Genomic DNA, 22,751 nt, shown 5'->3' with positions numbered 1-22,751 from the left:
ACTTTTTGAGTAACAATTTTGTCCGATCATTGCCCACGGATAAGGACACTTCTAGCAACATTTCAGCATGGTCAAAGCCACAACTAAATTTAAGACGACAAACAAACAGCTTTACTTTGTGATTTATATATTGTTTTTGAGGAGGAAGCATTTGGAAGAATCTATAAATGACTAGGTTAAAGTGGACTATGCCTCAGAAATCTTAGATCGATGGGAAGTCTGATAGAGTTAATGTTTGCTGCAATAAGAGGTTTGTCTGGTATGAAATAATAAGAACATAAGACCTGCTATACTGGGTCAGATTAAAGGTCCATCAAGCCCAGTATCCCTGTTTCCAAAAGAGGCCTATCCAGGTCACAAGAACCTGGCAGGATCCCAAAAAGTTGAAAAATTCTATGCTACTTATCCCAAGAAATAAGCAGTGGATTTCCCCAAGTCCACCTTAATAATGGTTTATGGACTTTTCTTCTAGAACTTGTCCAAACCTTTTTTAACCCAGGCTACACTAACAACTTTCACCACATCCTCCAGCAACAAATTCCGGAGTTTATGTGCAGGATAAAAATATTTTCTATTTCTCTTAAATGTATCACTTAGTAACGTCATTGAATATCCCCTAGTCTTTGTACTATTGAAAGACTAAAACAACTGATTCACATTTACCCATTCCACTCCACTCATCTTTTAGACCACTATCATATCTTTCCCTCAGCCATCTCTTCTCCAAGCTAAAAGAACCCAATCCTCTTTAGCCGTTCCCCTCATAGGGGACTTGTTTCATGCCCTTATCTGTACCTTTTCGACATCTGCTATATCATTTTTGAGATGCAATGACCAAAACTGCACACAATATGCAAGTGCAGTCGCACCATGGAGTGATAGAGGCTTTATGATATTCTATTTTATTCTCTATTTCTTTCCTAATAATTCCTAATATTCCACTGAACAGAGGATTTCAACATATTATCCACGACGAAAGAAAGATTCTTTTCCTGAGTGGTAACTCCCAATATGAAACCTTGTATTGTGTAGCTATAATTTGAATTGTTCTACCACGGGATAAGCACTGTGGATCCCTAAAGGCTAGAGGATGGACAATGAAGAAAGTGTGCATGGGGATAATTACTGGTGCAGCAGTTATTACCCTTAACCAATAAGCCTTGATGCTTTTGATGCAACTGTAACTTTGCTCTCTGCTTCAACAGAAGGGGGAAAGAAGAAGCTGGTTCAGACAACAACTAACAAGGGCCCCAACTTTTATGGTCTGGGGAACTGATAAGCATGGGGATAACCTGCCCGGAGCAACAGTTACTACCCTTAACAGAAGGCATGGGACTACGACCCTTAACCAATAAACCTTGATGCTTTTGATGCAATTGCAATATCGCTCTCTGCTTCGACCGGGGGGGGAGGGGGGGGGGGGAGAGGAATTGGATTTAGGCAACAACCGACTTGAACTCTGACTTTTACAGTCTAGGTTATGGAAACGCTGACATAAGGGAAAAAGCACAGGACTACTTCTACAGCCAAGTCCATAAACAAAGCACGTCAAGCAGCACTGTCTGAATTTTCAAGACAGCTCATCCTCCAGTATAAATGTTGCTAGTAGGACATTTTTTTTATGGGTTATCATAAGGTTTGGGGATAACTGCATGGAGCAGCAATTGTTACCCTTAAAAGAAACATGGGGGGTAACCTGCCTGGTGCAGAAGCTACCATAAGAAGCTTGCTGAGCAGACTGAATGGATCATTTGGTCCTTTTTTGTCATGATTAGTATGTTTTATGTTACATGCATCACTATGCACTTGTCCACATTAAATGTCATCTGCCATTTGGATGTCAAATCTCCCAGTCTTACAAGATTATCTTGCAATTTCTCACAATCCTCTTGCGATTTAAAAACTGAATACATTTTATATTACCAGCAAATCTGATGACACACTTGTTTCCATTCTAGGTCAATTACATAAATGTTAAAAAGCAGAAGTTCTAGTACAGATCCCTAGAGTATTCCACTATTCATCCTTCTCCATTGAGAAAACTGACCATTTTCTGTTTTCTATCTTTTAACCAGTTCTCAATTCACAATAAAAAATTGTCTCTTATCCCATGACATTTTAATTTCCTCACAATCTCTCATGAGGTATTCTGTAAAATGCTTTCCTAAAAATCCAAATACAATATATCAATTGGCTGACCTTCATCCATATGCTTATTCTCAGCCCTCAAAAATACGTACTAAATTGGTGAGGCAAGATTTCCCTTGGCTATATCGTCCCTTTAAAATATATGTCTATACATTCAGTAATTCTGTTCTTTAGAATGTATTTTATTTATATTCCACTTTTCAGCATTTCAAAGTGGATTACATTCAGGTAGTGACATCTGGCTTATCAGTCAGTATTTTCCTGGATCATCCCTGGAATCCTTTTTAAAAACCGGTGTTACATTGGCCACCTCCAATCTTCAGGTACTGTAGCTTATTTTACTGATAGCTTACAGATTACTAACAGTAGATCTTCAATTTCATTTTTCAGTTCTTTCAGCACTGTGGGATGTATACCATCTGTTCTAGATGATTTTCTACCCTTTAGTTTGTCAATTTGCCCTAGTACATCTTCCAGGTTCAATGAGATTTGTTTAAGTTCCTCTGAATCATCACTTTTAAATATCACTTCTGGCATGGGTACCTACTTTATATTTTCCTCAGTAAAGACAAAACCAAAGAATGAATTTAATTTCTCCACTGTAGCCTTGAACTCCATTGGTGCCTCTTTTACTCCTCAACATACATAAGAACATAAACGCCATTCTGGGTCAGACCAAGGGTTCATCAAGCCCAGTATCCTGTTTCCAACAGTGGCCAATCCAAGTCACAAGTCCCTGGCAAGTACCCAAACATTAGATAAATTACAAGCTACTATTGCTTATTAATTACCGTAATAGCAGTTTATGGATTTATCCAACCCATTTTAAACCCAGTTATACTAACTGCTGTAACCACATCCTCTGGCAATGTATTATCCACTATGACACCTAGATCGCTTTCCTGGGTGGTAACTCCTAAGATAGAACCTAACATTGTGTAACTACAGCAAGGGTTATTTTCCTTAAATGCATCACTTTGCACTTGTCTACGTTAAATTTCATCTGCCATTTGGAAGCCCAATCTTCCAGTCTCGCAAGGTCATTCTGCAATTCATCACAAACCGCTTGAGATTTAACTACTCTGCATAACTTTGAGTAATCTGCAATCTGATCACCTCACTCATCATACCCCTTTCGAGATCATTTATAAATATATTAAAAAGCACTGGTCCAAGTACAAATCTCTGAGGCACTCCACTGTGAAAACTGACCATTTAATCCTATTCTGTTTTTTTGTCTTTAACCAACTTGCAACCCACAAAAGGACATCGCCTCCTATCCCATGACTTTTACTTTTCTTAGAAACCTCTCATGCGGGACTGTGTGGAACACCTTCTGAAAATCCTAATACACCACATCTACTGGTTCAGCTTTGTCCACATGCTTATTCACTCCTTCAAAAAAATGTAGGAGATCTGTGAGGCATGACCTTTCCTTGGGTAAATCCATGTTGGCTGTGTCCCATCAAACCTTGTCTATCTAAATGTTTGTGATTTTTATTCTTTATAACAGTTTCCACAATTTTTCCCGGCACTGAAGTTCAGGCTCACTGGTCTTTAGTTTCCTGGATCCCTTTTAAATATAGGGTTACATTGGCCCATCTTCCAAACTTCAGGTACATCGGATTGATTTTAATGATAGGTTACAAATTTTTACCTAATTGTCAACCAGCTCCCTTGCAGGCTATTTGTTATGAATGCACCTGGATTTTTTATTATGAGTTTTGCTTCTATAGCAAGTTTCTTATCAAATTCTGTTTACCTCTTTATTAATGATTTCCATCTAACTTGCCAGTGCTTATGCTGTTTCCTACTTTCTTCATTTGGATCCCTTTTCCATTTTTTGAAGAGATGTTCATTTGGCTAGAATAGCTTTTCTAACCTCACCTTTTAACTCATGGATAGTAGTATACCCCTTTTGTTACTCTAGTCCCCTTCTCACATGGAATTTCTATCCATAAGGTTTCTAAATGCATTTCTTTCCTGCAGAACTTTTATCCTGTTTGACATTATGCCCTCTAACATAGTGCCACCCCTCCACCAATCTGATCCATTCTATCATTGTGATATAATTTGTACCCTGGTATCACAGTGCCCACTGGTTATCCTCATTCCACCAGGTCTTCATTCAGTAATATACATTCTAATTCTCCCATCTTATTTTTTTTTTTTTTTAGACTTCTAGCATTTGTATACAAAGTATATATTGTACTCATATTAACATACCTGCATAATCAGTTGACAGGGGTAATTTGGAATCTTTCTGCTCTGTCTGATTTTTATTTAAAGGCACCTGGGCTACTTAGTATTTATTGCAACCTCTATCGGGATGCCCTAACTTCCCTGTTTTGTTAGTATCCTTCAAAGTTATATCATTCTGAACCATGCGCTTCTAAGTGACTGTAGCTTTCCCCCCCCATCATCTAGTTTAAAAGTTGCTTTACCCCTTTTTAAAGTGTCAGCAGCCTGGTTCCACTCTAGTTAAGGTGAAGCCCAACCTGCTGGAATAGGCTCCCCCCTCCTAGTTCCTAACAATTATAAAACTCTCTTCCTTGCACCATAGTCTCATCCACATTCTAAGACTCTGGAGCTCGGCTATCTCTGGGGTTTCTGCGCATGGAACAGAAGCATTTCTGAGAATGCAACCCTGGAGGGTTCTGTATTTCAGTTCCTAACTTCAAGGGCCTAAATTTAGCCACCTGAAAGTCCCTCCTGCACCTTCCTATGTCTTAGTACACACATGTACCTCGACAGTCGGCTCCTCCCCAGCACTCTCTAAAATCTAATTTACGTGGCACATGATGTCCGCTACTTTTGCACCAGGCAGACAAATCACTACGCAATCTTCACACTCACTAGCCACCCAGCGATCTAAATTACTAATGACTGAATCACCCAACCCTTCCCTCCTGTGCATGACCCTGGAGGCACATCCTCAGTGCTAGAGAATAAGGCATCACCTGAAAGACAGGTCCTAGCTACAGGATCACTTCCTGCCACACCAAGCTGATGGTCTCCTGACAGGTCACCTTTCTTTTCCATAGGGCATAAGGGCTGCTTGACTGGAGTTGGGACTGCTCTATGTCTCTGAAGGTCTCTTCTATATCCCTCTGATTCATAAAAACAAGAATGGCAATGTTTGCTGTGAATCGCTTAGAATGTAGGCCAGTGATGGAGAACTCCAGTCTTCAACAGGCCAGGTTTTCAGGATATCCACAATGAATGTGCATGAGATAGATTTGCATACAATGGAGGCATTATATCCAATTCTTTCTTGTGGATATTCATTGTAGATATCCTGAAAACCTGGTCTGTTTGTGGCACTCAAGGACTGGAATTCGCCATCACTGATGTAAGATAATATGGTATAATTTTTTTTAAATAAATAAAATTAGTAAATATCCAGCAGGGCAAATCACTGACTAAGAACTTAACCTGAAAGTGACTTTCATTTCATTTGCTTGACGCGTATAACATTACATAAAACACTGCTGTGCAAATGCAGAGCATTTCAACAAATTCAATTTTAGGGCTAGTCATGTGCAAGTGCTGCTATAAACTATATAGAAAAGATATATTGCCCATTAAGCTGCATTTCTGCTATGACTATTTCATTTTAAAAGCTCTCTATCCCATATCAATTAGGAATATTTACATCTGTAATATTTTTTCATAACCAACATAATTAACAGATTTTTAAAGGGGACAAATGAAAAATGTCTGCCTATCATACATATTTAATAAGATATCAATGTTGAAGATAATTTATCAATATATCAATTGCATTTATGAGTTGATGAAACCTTAACAATGCATAAACCTAATTTATTTCAAATATGCAGTGCAACCAACAGAGGAAAATTTAAAGTGGTACCCCATCTTTCTGTCATCAGCTTTATGAATGAGTCAGTCTCAGTTACATCACAGTTTTAATAATAAAAATTATTTGGATTTAGATTTGTTCTTCATTAGAACAGTGCTTTGTAAGTTAATATTACAGCAACATAAAGCAGCTACCTCAGGTGTGGATGGGCCTGGTAGGACATTTATATCATTGCCTCCAGAGGGGGGATGGATAAGGAAAAATGTTACTATCTATTTACACTTGACTAAACTCAGGAACAAAGAGTTAAACTATGTTGCTTAGGACCACACAATCAATGCTGGGTTGGGGTGGGGAAAAAAGTCACATACCACATTATTACGCTAACCATTATTCCACAGTTTTTTTTTTAAGATTAAAATTTAATTATAGTACCATTGTAAAAATTATGTGGCATTAAAAGAGCATCACTGAAGTTCCTGAAAGACAGCAAATAGCCCTAATTTATGGTCAAGTAAACACAAACTTAAAACTTCACTTCTGCTTCTGTACTGGCATTCAGAATAACATATTAGAAATACAACTTGAAGGCTTATCAAGCCAGAAAAATATCCCTGCTCCACTCAGTATTCCTACAAGAAACTAACATTTTAAGGAAAAAAGTGGTTAGAACAAACATACCAAAGTGTGCTGAACCACTGCTACTTTTACTTGATGTAGAGGTACACGTCTGGGTCCCAGGTTGTGCTGTGCCTGTTCGATTTATACCCCTGTGAAACTTTCTACAGGAGAGTTCATTATTGTCATTTTCATATAGGGATGGTGTCCGAGGCCTAAAATGCCGCCATCTACATGATTTGATATTGACTAGTATCTGACTGAGGTCTTTAGAGAAACATTTGTCCGAGGTATTTGTTCTGAGGTATTGGCAAATTGATTGATTGAAGAGCTTTGTGGAGAGGAAAGAATTCAGAATCCAGCTGGCGAAATGCATGTCATAGTCCTGAATGCGCTCTGTCCAGGATACCCTATAGGACAGGTAAAAAGACCATCAACAAATAGGACCATATATAAAGAAATATTAACTGTAGCAGAGTAAATAAAGCAAGAACAGGCTGGTTTGCTTCCAAAGGACAAACCTGATAAATCTGGTAACAAGGATAACAAAAAACAGTGGAAACAAATCAGTGTGTGATGTGTATAAAACTATAGGTGATATCACTGTATTGTTTATTTTATATGTTTTTTATATTTATTCTTTTATGGTGGCAATCATACATGTGTAGGGATCTTCATTTTCAGTTTTATTTTGCCTGGAATTTTCAGTGTTTTAACAAAAAAGTTAGTGGGAAAATTACTTTGATATAACATACAGGAGAAAAATCAGTGGAAAAATTATTTTTCACTGATTTGCTTTTTGCCTCTATCATTGAAATTCCCAGGCAAAATAAATAAAAATGGGAAAACTAAGGTCCCTATGCATGTGGGTAGAGTGCCACATTGGAGTAATAACTCCTCTCACTATATAATACAATCTCTTACATGCAACTTATGGACAAACTTTTGAGGAGACCTCTGATGAAATGGAGCAATGAGCGTATAAAAGTGCTTAGTCCAGAGTGCTTGATACTTATTGAGAAAAATTTATTTTCAAAAAATCTGAAATTAATCTTATTCAAAACCAAGTAACAATGGCACTTATTCCATGGCTCATAGAAACCTTTTCAGTTCTTAGCACTGGGTTTTTTGTGAACCATGAGAAAGCAGAACTGCTTACCTTTAACAGGTGTTCTCCAAGGACAGCAAGATGTTAGTCCTCACATATGGGTGACATCTTCAGATGGAGCCCTGTCACGGAACACTTTTGTCAAAGTTTCTAGAACTTTGGCACACTGAGCATGCCCAGCATGCCACTAACTCTGTGGCCACACGGGGTCCCACTTCAGTCTCGTTTGTAGCAAAACGTATGAGCGAAAAATAAAATAATAAAACGTCTGTGAATCCAACTCTACGGGGTGGCAGGTGGGTTTCGTGAGGACTAACATTCTGCTGTCCTGGGAGAACACCTGTTACAGGTAAGCAACTCTGCTTTCTCCCAGGATAAGCAGGATGGTAGTCCTCACATATGGGTGAATAGCGAGTTACAGGATGCCCGACTAAACAGAACGAAGCAGCACCCAACAATGTGCAACAGGCACAACAACAGTGGTGCTGTTGGTTACTGAGGGCAACCTGAATTTCACAGTAGGCTGTAGGTAGGAAGAGTTGGGTTATTAAACTCAAAACAAATTACGCAGTACAGACTGGCCAAAGACGCAGTCTTGCCTGCCAGTCTTGTTGAGACAGTAATGAGCTGCAAAGGTATGGAGAGAGCTCCAAGTGACAGCTCTACAGATGTCAGCAATAGGTACAGAACGGAGGTGAGCTACTGACATTGCCATGGCTCTCACTGAATGCACTTTCACGCATCCCTCTAGTGGAAGACCCGCTTGTTGGTAGCAGAAGGAAATACAGTCCACCAGCCAGGTGGACAGGGTCTGCTTGCCCACCGTAACCCCCAGTCTGTTCTTATCAAATGAGACAGAGTTGGGTGGACTTCCTATGGGCTGCAGTGCGGTCCAAATAAAAGGCGAGCGCACGCTTACAGTCAAGGAATGCAGGGCCCGCTCACCTGGGTGTGAGTGAGGCCTCGGAAAAAAGTTGGGCAGTATTATGGATTGATATAAGCGGAAATCAGAGACCACCTTTGGCAAGAATTTAGGGTTAGTGCAGAGCACTACACTGTCATGGAGAAATCTTGTATAAGGTAGGTATGTTACCAACGCCTGTAACTCTGCAAGCTGATGTTATAGCCACTAGAAAAATAACTTTCCAAGTGAGATGTCACAGCTCGCAGGATTGTAGGGGCTCGAACGGAGGTCACATGAGCCCTGCTAGCACAACATTGATGTCCCATGCTGCAATTGGGGGACACAGTGGAGGCTTGAGCTGTAGTAAGCCTCTCATAAAGCGTCCTACAAGGGGTTGCGCCGAAATTGGGGCATTTCCTACACCTTTGTGGTAAGCGGCTATGGTACTTACTACATATACCCTGATGGAGGAAGTCTGTAGGCCAGACTCCAAGAGGTGACAGAGGTAGTCCAGGAGCCTTGTTGTGGGGCAGGAAAAGGATCAGGTCCCTTTAGCGTGCACCACAAGGAGAACCTGTCCACTTTGAACGGTATAAGATTTTCGAATAGAAATCTTTCGTGAAGCTACGAGGACCTGGGACACATCATTAGAAAGGTTAAGGGATTGTAAAATCAACCTTTCAACATCCAGACTGTTTAGAGATAGAGACTGGAGGCTCGGATGACGCAACACTCTGTCAGTCTGTGTTATGAGGGTTGGCACCGTGCCCAGGCCAAAGAGGCTGCTGGACTGAGAAGTCGCGTAGAATGGGGAATGGCGGAACCAAAACTTGTCACGGCCACTAAGGTGCTATGAGGATCACTGCGCCCCAGTCTTGTAACTTCACGAGAGCTTTGCTGATGAGGGAATAGGAGGGTATGCATATAGCAGACCCATGCTTCACGAGTGAGCAAAGGCATCCACTGGTGGTGTTCTTGCAGCTGCAGTGCCAGAGAGTAGAAGCAGTCTACTTGCATGAGTTGCTGAAAGGACACAAAGAGGTCGATGTCCGGGCGACCCCACTGGTGGAAAATTCTGTTCGCCTACAGTGGGATCTAGGGACCATTTGTAGGGATGAACGGGTCCGGCTGAGATGGTCTGCCATTACATTCTGCATGCCCCACCAGGTAGGTTGCTCTCGGCAGCATAGAATGTGAGAGAGCTCAGGTCCAGATCTGCGCTGCCTCCTGGCCAAAGTAGGTAGAGCCTGTGCCCCCTTGCTTGTGAGATTACCACATCGCTATCTGGTTGTCCATTGAATTAGGATTTCCTTGTGGGATAAGCAATCCGGAGTGTGAAAAGAGCATACCATATCGCCCGGAGCTCCAGAAAATGTATCTGCTGGTCTGCTTCGCCCTGGTCAGGTTCCTTTGTGTTTGTAATCTGCTGCCATGGACTCCGCAGCCTAGACTGGAGGCATCCGTGGTCAAGGTGATCTGCAGATTGGTAGTTGGAAGGGCAGTCCTGTCCGTAGATATTGGACTCCCATGTTCACCAAGCCAGTGGGTGACAAAGCTGGCTGGTTATGTGGACAATGTGTGACAAGTGCTGGTTGGCTTGGAACCACTGGGACTTTAAAGTCCATCATGTTATCATGGCTAGTCGAGCCATTGGGGGGTAACGTGAACTGTGGATGCCATATGTCCCAGTAAGGTTAGTAGCTGACGAGCTGATGCTGTCTGACAAGTCTATACTGTTTTGGCCAAGTTGGACAGTGTCTTTGTGTGGTCCCTTGGAAGGACACTCTGGCCGTAGTGGTGTTTAGAATCTGCTCCGATGAACGCGAAGTTGCGTGATGGAGTCAGATGGGATTTGGGATAGTTTATTAGAAATCCCAATGACTGTAGCAGTTGTATGTTAAGACGGAGGAATTGAAGTGCTCCTTTCCTGGATGGACTCCTGAGGAGCCAGTCGTCCAGATATGGGTAGATGTGGACACTGTGCCATCTCAACTATGCTGCCACGACTGCCAGACATTTCGTGAATACTCGGGGTGCTGATGCAAGGCCGAACAGCAGCACTCTGCATTGGAAATGTCTGTGTCCCACTACGAATGGAGATATTTTTGATGAGAGGATATATTGCCTCATGGGCGTAAGCTCCTGAAGATCTAGAGAGCAGAGCCAATCTCCTTGTTGCAGAAGAGGAATCATGGTTCCAAGGAAACCATTCTGAACTTCTCTTTGCGAAGGTATTTGTTTAGGGCACGGAGGTCCAAGATGAGACATATGCCACCGTTGTTTTTTCGGGATCGGAAAAGTATCGAGAGTAGAATCCTCTTCCTCGCTGTGCATTCGGGGAACCGGTTCTACGGCTCTGGACTGCATTAGGATAGAGAGTTATTCCTCGAGGAATAGTGTTGTGATCGCTCAGGCTCCACACCGGGAGTGGAGGCTGAGTCTGAGGGCAGCAAGGAAATTCAGATGTTAACCGTAGGTTACTATACAATGTTCAATGTCCAATGTTCAATGTTAATTAATATGTTCAAGTGTTCAATGTAAACCGCCTAAATGAAGCCGATAGTTCTGTTTCTTGTAAACGGGGTGATATGTATTTTATACAGGAACCTCCGGTATATAAACCCTATAAATAAATAAATAAATAAATAAATAAATAAATAAATACAGAGAACCTATTGGTCGGTGGTGATTGTGTGCCATTTGGTGGCAAAGTGGCACAGGCGGCTTCCCACGGGAAAAGTGGTTGGGGGGGGGGGACGTGACTGCTGCTCTCTAGATGGGAGTCAAAAGCCCGCTGCAGGTCCAGTCTGGGGGGCTGGCTGAGCCTTGGGGGATCTGCGCTGACTAGGTTGGCCTCTGTGAGAGGGTCTGGTCATTCTAGCACGGGATAGAGGAGGGGTAGTACTTGCGTGGCCTATAGGTCAGCTTTCTGGTGGTGTCTCGCCTAAATCTTCTTCTGGCTGTGGATGAGAAATCTGAGGGACAGTCGACAATTGGCGCAGGGTTTCATGGTGATCTTTCAGTGCGCCACTGCCGCTTGAATCTTATCACCAAACAAATTGTCCACTGTGCAGGGAAGGTCCGCCAATTTATCTTGAACTTCTTGGCGCAAGTCAGAGAGCTTTCAGCCAAGTCCAGCACCTGGTGCTAATTCCAGCTGCCGATACCTGGATGCAGTGTCAAAGGCATCGTAGGCTGCCCTGACCTCATGCTTTCCAGTTTCTAATCCCTTTTGAAGAATGGAGGATAATCCCTCTTGGAATTGGTCAGGTAGGGTTTCTGAGAAATCTTGGACTTGTTTCCAGAGATTTCTGTGTACTGTGTCCTTTAAAACTAGTAGGCCGCTATACGAGCCATAGCATTGAGCCCTGGAAACTCTGCGGCCTAAAGCATCCAATGGACATCTGTTCCTTCCCAGGTGGGGCAGAGAGTGAGGCCAAGATCTTTTAGCCTTCTTTTGAGCGGATTCCACCACTACGGATTAGTGGGGTAATTGCCTCTTTTGAAAACATGGGGCTTGTTGAACCTGTTTACTGGAGGCACAGTTCCTGGGTGCTCCCAGATGCGGTGTAAGAGGTCTAGAAGAACCTTGTGGACCGGAATTGCCATGACTTCCTTTGGAGCATCCAAAAATTGCAGACCTCCAGCATTTTGTGTCTGGCATCTTCCTCAGTTTCCAATTTGAATGGAATGGTTTTGGACATCTCTTTGACAAAGCTGGCAAAGGAGAGAGGTCCTCTGGAGGGGAGCGGCGCCATTCTTCCGGGGGTGAAGGCTCTAACAAAAGCTCTTCAGAGGCTTGTGAGTCAGAGGAAGCATCATCCCAAGGGTTATATGGTGAGTTTCCTTCACCCAGCGGGCCCCCAGATAGTGGTAGGAATCCAAAGCCAGATGGAAAATGAGGAGGCACCGAAGACGGTGGCTCTGGCACTGATGGCATCAGTGTCCTCGATGGACATCGAGGTACGGATAAGCCCTGACTGTCCAGGAATCTGCTCCGGCATCGGTGGCTCCTGGAGAGGAGAGGAACCATGGGCTGTATCTTCTTCTTCTGAAGATACAGGAACTAGAACAGATACCAGGGGAGGAATTGGTGGTTGGCTGGGTGCAGATGATCCCGAAAGGTGTGGGCACAGATGGAAGGGCACCAATAAGGGTGTCTAAACGCTCAAGGAGCAGAGCCAACCTAACAGGCACCGGATCCGGTGCCGGTGGTGACTGGAAGCCCCGAAGGGCATTTAGTACTGCCTCTTGTACCATCATACGATCCAATTCCTCCCGGAAGGCTGGCGTAGGTAACACGGCGCCCGGGGTTAGAGGCAGGCTAGGCGTTGCCGGAGGTTCCACAGGAATTTGTGGAGTCTCGGCACCCGGCACCAATGCAGGTGGGGAAACACCTCGGGGTCCCGGGTCCAGAGGAGGATGGGGGCTCCTCTCCCTGGGCCCTTTTGGAAAGCGTCTCGACTGAGGTAGATGCTGCTGCCATGTCTGTGCCGGCACCGGATGAGGATGCGTGTCTGTGCCGGTGTTTCTCGCGGTGCTTGGCCCAGTCCTTCTCTGGCGCCGAGGATGCTGAAGTCTTAGAATGGGATGATGTTGGTGACGGATGGTCACCGGCTCCTCAATATTGAGACATCATGGAGAAGGGGGTCGAAGACCATGGAACCTTTCGACTCGGTGCACTCTTACCTGGAGTCGATGGAGACGAGTGCTTTGAGGTGAACAAGTGCTCCCATCTTCTCCAGATGAGTGCGGCGACCTTTTGGGGTCATTTGTGCACAAGTATTGCACCGACGGATGTCGTGGGAAGGCCCAAGGCATAACACGCAGACGTAGTGAGGGTCCATTATGGACATAGTCCTCGGACACATGGGGCACTTCCGAAAACCAGTCGCCTTGATGAGAAAAAGGGGCGGCACGCAGTCAGTGGCCATCAGGCACTGAGAAGTACACCTCCGGGAACCGACCGCAAAAACGCGGTAAACTTACCAAAGCGTCGGCAGAGGTCGGTATACGATGGGGGACCCCGGGACGGGGAAAAAGTTTAAGAAATCTTAAAAAAAATTCCGTGAGGAAAAATTGAGAGAGAAATTCCCACAGAGCTCCAAAAAACCACGAGGCAACTGCTGCGCGGGAAAAAAAAGACTGAAGGGGACCCCGTGTGGTCACAGGGTTAGTGGCATGCTGAGCATGCTCAGTGTGCCAGTCAAAGGTCTAGAAACTTTGACAAGGGTTCTGTGACAGGATCCATCTGATGATGTCACCCATATGTGAGGACTACCATCCTGCTTGTCCTGGGAGAAGTACAAAAATCCAAAAAAATAGAGGTGCAAATATTCTAATGTCATTAAAGATCACTTATAATCCTATTAAACAATGAACATGGTATCAGAAATGTAAGAGTGCTCTAATTTATCTGTCGTTTCCTGCCAGGTAATAGGCTGCAGTCGCCACCTTAATCTTAGTGAAAGCAGAGCTGCTTACCTGTAACAGGCGTTCTCCTAGGACAGCAGGATGTTATTCCTCAAACATGGTTGAAATCATCCGATGGAGCCCGGCACGGAAAACTTATGTCAAAGTTTCTAGAACTTTGACTAGCACACTGAGTATGCCACTATCCATGCATCCATGTGAGGTCCCTCTTCACTCTCGTAACACAGAATTACGACAGAGCCCAAAACCAGAATTGAACGGTTTCTTGGCACAAAAGGAATGACCTTGTACCTCCCTGTTTGTTGTTAGGTACCACATTGCCACCTGGTTGTCGGTCTGGATCAGAACCACTTTGTTGATAGGCCGATCCCTTAACGCCCAGAGCGCATACTGGATCGCACAAAGCTCCAGGAAGTTGATCTGACCCTGAGCTTCCTGGGCAGACCATAAACCCTGGGTATGGAGCCCCTCCACATGGGCACCCCACCCCAGGTTGGACGGATCTATAGTGAGCACAATCTGGGTAAAGGGACTTTGAAATGGCACACCCTATTCCAAGTTGGCCAAACTCTGCTACCAAGTCAGGGAGTGCCAGAGAGGCGGAGAAATGCAGATGCAGATGTGGAGATCCTGGGAGGCTTGCCACCACTGGGAACGCAAGGTCCATTGAGCTCTGCACATATTTAAGTGAGCTAAGGGGAGTAACATGAACGGTCGCAGTCATGTGTCCCAAGATTCGCAACATGCGGCAAGCCGAAATCTGCTGGCTCTGATGGATCACTCCTGCAATGGACACCAAACTGATTGCCCATTCACGGGGAAGATACGCTCGGACCTGAGCCATGTCCAACCTGGCGCCAATGAAGTTCAACTGAGGCGACGGGTCGAGATGGGACTTCAGGTAATTGATGATAAACCTCAGGGACTCTAATACCAGAGCAGTCAAGCACAGAGACTGCACCATTCCCTCCTAGGTGGGGCTCTTGACAACCAATCATCCAGGTAGGGGAACATATGCACCCCCAACCTGTGGAGGTATGCCCCCACTTCAGCCAGACACTTGGTGAAGACACGGGGGGGGGCCGAGGCCAGGCTGAATGGCACACCCTATACTGAAAATGTTGCTCGCCCACCAAAACCGCAGATACTTCATGTGACTTTGGAAGATCTCGAGGTGGGCGTAGGCGCCTATTAGATTGAGACTCCAAAGACAATCTCTTCTGGGAAATCAGGGTACCCAGAAAGACCATCTGGAACTTTTCTCTTTTTAGAAACTTGTTCAAGGCTCTCAAGTCCAGAATAGGACAGAGTCCCCTTGTTCTCTTCAGAATCAGGAAATAGCGGGAACAGAACACCCCCGCCGTCTCAGTGGAATGGGCTCGACGGCCCTGGCTCTTACCAAGGCGGCAAGCTCCACCAACAGTATTTCCCGATGTGAGGACTGACCCCAAGAGCAGCAGAGGGGAGAGTCCGGAGGGACACCCAGGAAGTTCATTCAGTATCCTTGATGCATGATGGACAGAACCCACTGGTCAGATGTAACGCTGGGCTAATGTTCCAGAAAGAACCATAACCGGCCACCAACCAGATGGTTCTGAGTCAAGGATATGGGTAGTTGGCTTATGCTCCCTCGCATCCAGTCAAAACCCAGAAGCAGAGCTTGTCTGGGGTGCCGGCTGAGGACTAGGAGTCTGCTGCTGTATATAACAGCCCCTAGAGCCTACTGGTTGGGCCTGGCTGCGGGAGGGTAGTATTTCCTCTGGCGGTAGAAGGGCCTTCTCGGGCCCCTTACACGAGGACGTCCTGGCCAAGGAAAGCAGGTCCAACGTACTGGCTGAGAGATGCTGCAGAGTCTCAAGATGATCCTTTAGCTGAGCCACAGCATCCCTCACTTTGTCACCAAAGAGGTTGTCACCAGTACAGGGTAGGTCTGTGAGCCTTTCCTGCACCTCCGGGCAGAGATCAGAAGCCCTAAGCCAGGGCATCCGGCTGGCACCAATCCCTGCAGCCTCCACCCTGGCTGAAGTCTCAAAATCATCATAGGTGGTGCACCTATGATGATTGGTGGTGCAAAATAATCATAGGTGGTGCACCTGCAGCACCTCCTGCTTGCTGCATTCTAGACCCTGCTGGAACACCACTGAAAAAGCATCCTGCTGCTGCTGCTGAGGCAGACGCTTGGTCAGTTCCTGGATCTGCTTACATAGGTTCTGAGAATACTGCGTCATGTAATATCGGTAGGAAGCGATCCAGACAATCAACATGGCACCCTGAAACACTTTCCTTCCCAAAGCCTCCAGCATCCTGTGCTCCTGTCCTGGAGGGGTGGAGGCGGGGTTCAAAAGCACTTGGCCCGCTTAAGGGCGGACTCTATCACAACAGACTAGTATGGGAGCTGACGCTTCTCAAACCCCGTAGCATGCTGGACTAAGTACACTGCATTAGCCTTCCTGTTCAGAGACACGGAGATGGGGTGATCCCAAATCCAAAGGAGCAACTCCTTGAAAATCTCATGGACGGGAACTGCCACTATCTCCTTTGGGGCATTTACAAACTGTAGGACCTCCAGCATCCTCCTCCGTAAAAAGTTGGAATGGAATGGCTTCAGCCACGACCCACACAAAACCAGCAAAGGTTAAGTCCTCAGGAGGGGACCGATGCCGCTCCTCTGGAGGAGACGGGTCCAAGCGAAGGTCATCAGAGTCATTGGAAGAAAACTCGGAGGTATCATCTCCACATGGATCGTAAGGGGAATCATCATTACTAAGATCGCCTGGAGGTGCCCGTGGTGGGGGCCTTCCCAGGCCCAACGACTTGGGCACCAAAGGCACCAACGGCAACGATGGCCTTGAAGGACCCAGATTGGGCAATGCTAGCCACGGAATTGGGAAGACGCGGCATTGGTGGCACCCTGGCCACTGGCATCAGCTGCGGAGGATGCCGTGCAGAACGATGCGCTCCAGCAATGGTGTCAACATCAAGGGTGTAAGCTCCGGCGACTCGATGCCCAACAAGGCTGGAACAACCGCCAACTGCACCCTGTGTTCAAGCTCCTCCTCAAAGGCTGCAACCGACAGGGCAGCCTAAGGAGGCGGCGGCATAGCTAGATCCCTTCATGGCCCCGAGGGGAATCTGTACCCGGCACTGGAATCGGTGGGGAACGTCTCGGACCCCCAGCTTCGATGGAGGGCAATAACTCCTCACCACGGGGTCGCTTTGGAGGCATCACAGCAGAGGTTGGTGCCAACACGAGCCTGGCACCATGTGAATACAGAGACAGGTGGTGATGTTTCCGGGACTTCCCACGGTGCTTGTCCTGGTCCTTGCCCGGCACTGAGTATCAAGGAAGTCCATACGTTCTCCTCGGCTCTTTGGCATTGATGTTCCCGATATTGGTGTAGAGGGCTCAGACTTCCTGGACATGAACAGTTTCTCCATTTTGACCAGGCGGGCGCCCTGCCCTTGGGGATCATCTGGTCACAAAAACGAGAGCCTCAAACTTCATATGACGCCCCCAGGCAAAGGATACACACTTCGTGTGATCCGTGTGGGACACAGTCCAAAGGCACTGGGGCAACAACAAAATCCCGACACCATGACAAAAAATGGCCGGGGAGCAGTCTATGACTGGTGGACACCGAGGGATGGCGTTACCGGGAATTGACCGCACAGAAGGCAAAAACTTACCGCGTCGCCTGCTAACAAAGTCGGAAGGAATGGCGACTGACCCAGTGTAGGAAAATTGCGTTTTCCGAAGAAAAAAAAAATAAAGGAGCACAAGCTCCACAACCGTGAGAGGATAGTTCCGTGGAAAAGAAGAGACTGAAGAGGTATCCCACGTGGATAGTGGCATGCTCAGCGTGCTAGTCAAAGATCTAGAAACTGACAAAATTTCTGTGCTAGGCTCCATCAGATGGTGCCACCCATGTGTGAGGACGACCATCCTGCTTGTCCTAGGAGAAAGAATATTTGACCCCTGAAGAAGACTGCTTCTTAAACATGGGCTCGTGTCAGGTAAATTAACTATCTGGGCAAGTTAATGTGTTGCGTCCGTCGGCCTCAGACGGCTTCGCCCGTCTTGCCTCACCTCTATTTCAGCCTCCTCCACCAGCCTCGGGAGAATGGCCTCCGTAGCGTCTCCTTGCCGCACCCTTGAGCTTCCCCGGAGCAGCTCTGGCGTGGCGTCCCGCCCTGTTGACCTGAGGCCTCCTAGGGCGCACAAGCCTCGTGTCTTGTAGCAGTGTTGGCGCGAGCCTCGGGGGCGTCCCCCTCGAGTGACATCATTGCTTCCTCATTCAAAAGATTGCCCATTTGCTGACTCTTTCCAAGTTAGCAACAGATTGGATTCGCTCCAGTCTGAAGCTGCTCTGCTGGTTCTACTCTGCTGGAAGCTACCTTCACCCTCTGGGGTTCTATTAATCTGGGTACCCGCTCCTCGGGGGGCCCTTTGCTTATTTCCAGGTGCCTATCCTATATACAGGTACTCGCTCCTCGAGGGCCTGTGTGTCTATCCTGGTGCCTGCTACCAATTCTTCAACCTGCTGGAACACTACCTATCAGCTACAGAGAGTGAGTACAACTTCTCCCAGTCTGTCCATCTACAGCTCCTCGCTGCCCATCTGCACCGGGCCCTACACCACCTTTGTGGAACAGGTCTCCTCTGCCGAGACCACCTGTTCCAGTCTCTGCCGAGACTGTATCTATCTACTCAGCTACAAGGGAGTGTATTATAACATCTGCCAGTCTGTCTCTCCTACAGTGCCTTACTGGACCATCTGCAACGGGGCCTTACACCACCATTGTGGGACGGGTCTCCTACGCCAAGGATCACAGACTGCTACCACCCACCTACTCTCTACTGCCACCTCTGGTGGACCTCACTAGCTGTATAATAAAAGATCTATTCTCTGTGTTTGTGCATCTGAGTCTAGCCTGGTGCTACAGTTCCCTATGGGGCTCCTCCCTGTGGGAGCATAACATCACTGTAGACCCTGAGAATCCACCAAACACCTCGGTATCATAACATTAAGAGTCTGTTAAGAGTTTGAAATGACTTAACGAGTATGTTCAACAGAGTTAGTTTTTTTTTTTTTAAGAAGTATTGAGGTGTCATATTATGGGGGATTTCTAGATGGAATTTATGGGATATAAAGATTAAAAAGTTATAAAGTTTTTAAATGAACTGGTAAATGATAATATAACAAGGGTTGGATTGGAAAATGCCTACAGCCTATTGTGTAGTAAGAGACATTAGATAAATTAGAGCACTTTTACATTTCTGATTCCATGTTCATTGTTTAAAAGATTGCATGTGATCTTTAATGGGATTAGAAGATTTACACCTCTATTTTTTGGATTTTTGTATGGACATTGGAGGTGTTGTACTGCATATTGTTTTAGGAACCTTGAGAAGTGCCATTGTTAGTTTTTACTTGCTAATCCTTATGGTTTTGGATTAAGATTTAGTTGTATGAGAGTACTTTCAATATTTATGAAAGAGTTTTCTCAATAAATATCAAGCACTCTGGACTAAGCACTTATACACACTCATTACTCATTGCTGTATTTCTTCAGAGGTGTTCCCAAAAGTTGCATGTAAGAGAATGAATACAAATTTTCTCATTTTTTTTCTTTTTTTTAGAAAAACAGTGACATGAAATAAGTGGTATTAAATTAGAGGGAGTGGTTATTACTCCAAAATGAGTATCACATGTATGAATGCACCATAAAAAGAAAAAAAGAATAAATAATTATAAAGAAATCTATTATATAAAACTGCAACACAGTGATTCAACTTCAGTTTTATATACCTCACACATTGAAAAGAAATACCGAGTCAATATACTAACTGCCTATTTTAAAATGGAAAAACAAACTTTGGGACATAGGAGAGGATAAAGAATGCACGTTATGCAAAAAGGCAATAGTACTAGTCCAGCGAGAGATTTTCAGATCATATTTTGCCACTATTAGTGTCCCTTTAAGAAGAATCCAATCTCTAAGTGCTTTTTAACACTCCAATTAATAAATTATTTCCCAGGTTAGGTGATCTCCATCTACCAGGTCCCTGCATATCTATGTATACATAGAAAGCAAAGTTGTTTACCTGTAACAGGTGTTCTCCCAGGACAGCAGGATGTAGTCCTCACATATGGCTGTCGTTACTGGACGGAACCCTATCATGGAAATCATTTCTGTCAAAGTTTCTAGAACTTTTGACTGGCATACTGAGCACACTGAGCATGCCCAGCATGCCATGATCCCTGTGTCCACAGGGGTCTCCCTTCAGTCTTGTTTGTAGCAAAAAGAGCGAGCAAAAACATAAAATAATACACCGCGTGGTGTCGAGTGGGTTTCGTGAGGACTACATCCTGCTGTCCTGGGAGAACACCTGTTATAGGTAAGCAACTCTGCTTTCTCCCAGAACAAGCAGGATGGTAGTCCTCACATATGGGTGATTAGCAAGCTGCAGGCTGACTCATATTACAACAGGCCAATAGCAGACAACTCGTGCAGCATACACAATAATTGGGGTGCTATTGGCAATGATGAGGCAACCTGAAATCACAGCAGGTGGTTGTGGAAGGAGCAGGGGATTATACTGGAACAAAGTTTTTCAAGACAGATTGGCCAAAGGCAGTGTCTTGACGGACTTCCTTATCTAAGCAGTAGAGGGCTGCGAATGTGTTAAGAGAGCTCCATGTCGCAGCCTAGCAGATGTCGGCAATTGGTACTGAATGATAGTGTACTACCGATGTTGCCATGGCCCTTACAAAATGTGCCTGCACTCACCCCTGGAGAGGGAAGGCCTGCTTCCTCATAGCAGAATTCAATACAGTCTGCTAGCCAGTTGGAGAGAGTTTGCTTTCCCACTGGAACGCGCAGCTTGTCTTTGTCAAAGAAGCAAAGAGTTGGATGGATTTCCTATGGAGTGCAGTGCGGTCTAGAGAGAATACAGGTGCAAGCCCCTCTCGCCCTGGTGAGAGAGCCTTGGGAAGAGCGGGCAGACTATAGACTGAGTAAGGTGAGAGGCTGTGTCCACCTTAAGAAGAAATTTAGGGTGAGTACGGAGGACCACTCGGGCACGGAGGAACCTAGTGTTGGGTGAGTATGCAACAAGGGCTTGTAACTCACTGACCCTTTTAGCAGAGGTGATGGCTACGAGGAAAAGAATTTTCCATGTTAGAATTTTAATGTTATAGGAATATAAAGGCTCGAACGGGGAATGCATGAGAATTGTAAGTACTACATTTAGGCTCCATTCCGTAACCAGTGATCGTAGAGGAGGCTTAAGTTGTAGAAAACCCATTATAAGCCGACTCATAAGGGGTTGAGCCATTAACAGGGCATCCCCTACTCCCTGGTGGTACGCTGAGATGGAACTGAGGTGTACCCATGCGGAGGATGTCTGGGGACCAGAATCCGAAAGGTATCCTAGATAGCCTAATAGAGATGGAGTGGGGCAGGAAAAAGGGGTCAATACCTTTTTGTGCACTCCATTTGGTAAATCTTGCAGATTTCGAATGGCAAGATTTATGTGTGGAAGGATTTCGTGAAGCTACAAGTACCTGAGAATAACAGTGAGTCTGTGTTATGAGGTTGACCTGAGGGCAGTCAAATTGGTTCCTGGAGTGACAGGTTGAGACGTATGGGGAAGCATACTTGTCAAGGCCAGTATGGGGTTATGAGAATCATTGAAAACCTGTCCTGCTGTAGGTTCACGAGAGTTTTGGCTATGAGCGGTATCGGAAGAGACGCATATAGGAGGCCTTTGTTGCAGGGGCAAGCAAAGGTGTCCATGGCTAATGCATTTCGAAGCCTGTGTAGGGAGCAGAATCTGTCCACTCTGTGGTTCGATTCGGACGCAAGAGGTTGATAGCTGGTTGGCCTCAGCACTAGAAAATTTTACTCGCTACACATGGATTCAGAGACCACTTGTGGGGATGGAGATATTGATTGAGATGGTCTGTTAGTATGTTCGGTATGCCTGTTAGATAAGTGGCCCGGAGATGTATAGAGTGTGCAAGGGCCCGGGCCCAGAACTGCGTGGCTTCCTGGCAGAGCAGATAAGATGCTGTGCGTCCCTTTCTTTGTTTGTTCGAGTACCACAATGCCACTATGTTGTCTGTCTGTATCCACAAAGTTTTGTGTGAGACGCAGTGTTTTGAAGGCATAAAGGGCATAACGCATGGCTCGAAGCTCCAGGAAGTTGAACTGAGACTGTTCATGGAACGGCGTCGACGCATTTTGGGTTTGGAGTGCTGATACGAGCTCTCCAACCCAAGTTGGCCAAGATCATCTGAGGATTTGGTTACTGGATCAGTGATATGGATCAGGGACGAAAGTGGTTGAATAGCTTAAGAGCCAATGAAATCTTAAAATCCACTGAGTTTTTCTCATGGCTAGTTTGGCCATAGGAGTGACGTGGATCATGGAAACCATGTGGCCCAGCAATGGAAGAATTGATGGGCTGAGACTATGTTGCATGCACGTAGAGATGTGGACAATTTGATAGGATGTCTGCGCGGTTGTTAGACAGGAAGGCCGTTGCGACTGTAGTGCCCAGATCTGCTCCATATGGGATTTATGGTAGTTGATCAAAATTCCCAGCCAAACGCAGTAGATTTATAGTGAGTCTTAGAGAATTTAGAGCTCCTTGTTTGGATTGACTCCTTATTGGGCAGTTGTCCAGGTAAGGAAAAGCGTGAATGCTGTTG

General features: G+C 45.4%; 1 protein-coding gene across 1 annotated transcript in view; it reads right to left on the bottom strand.

Moving 5' to 3' along the window:
- Window positions 1–22,751, bottom strand: part of EPC1 (enhancer of polycomb homolog 1) — a 321,654-nt gene that overhangs the window by 84,448 nt on the left and 214,455 nt on the right. The window contains 3 exon segments of the mRNA XM_029588586.1: window positions 6,653–6,889; window positions 6,892–6,939; window positions 6,942–6,999. Of these exon segments, the coding sequence (XP_029444446.1) occupies window positions 6,653–6,889; window positions 6,892–6,939; window positions 6,942–6,999 (343 nt within the window).

This window comes from Rhinatrema bivittatum, chromosome 2 (genome assembly GCF_901001135.1).
Source record: "Rhinatrema bivittatum chromosome 2, aRhiBiv1.1, whole genome shotgun sequence".
NCBI lineage: Eukaryota > Metazoa > Chordata > Amphibia > Gymnophiona > Rhinatrematidae > Rhinatrema > Rhinatrema bivittatum.
Note: the sequence above shows the minus strand (reverse complement) of the source record. Positions and strands in the feature narration are given on the sequence as shown.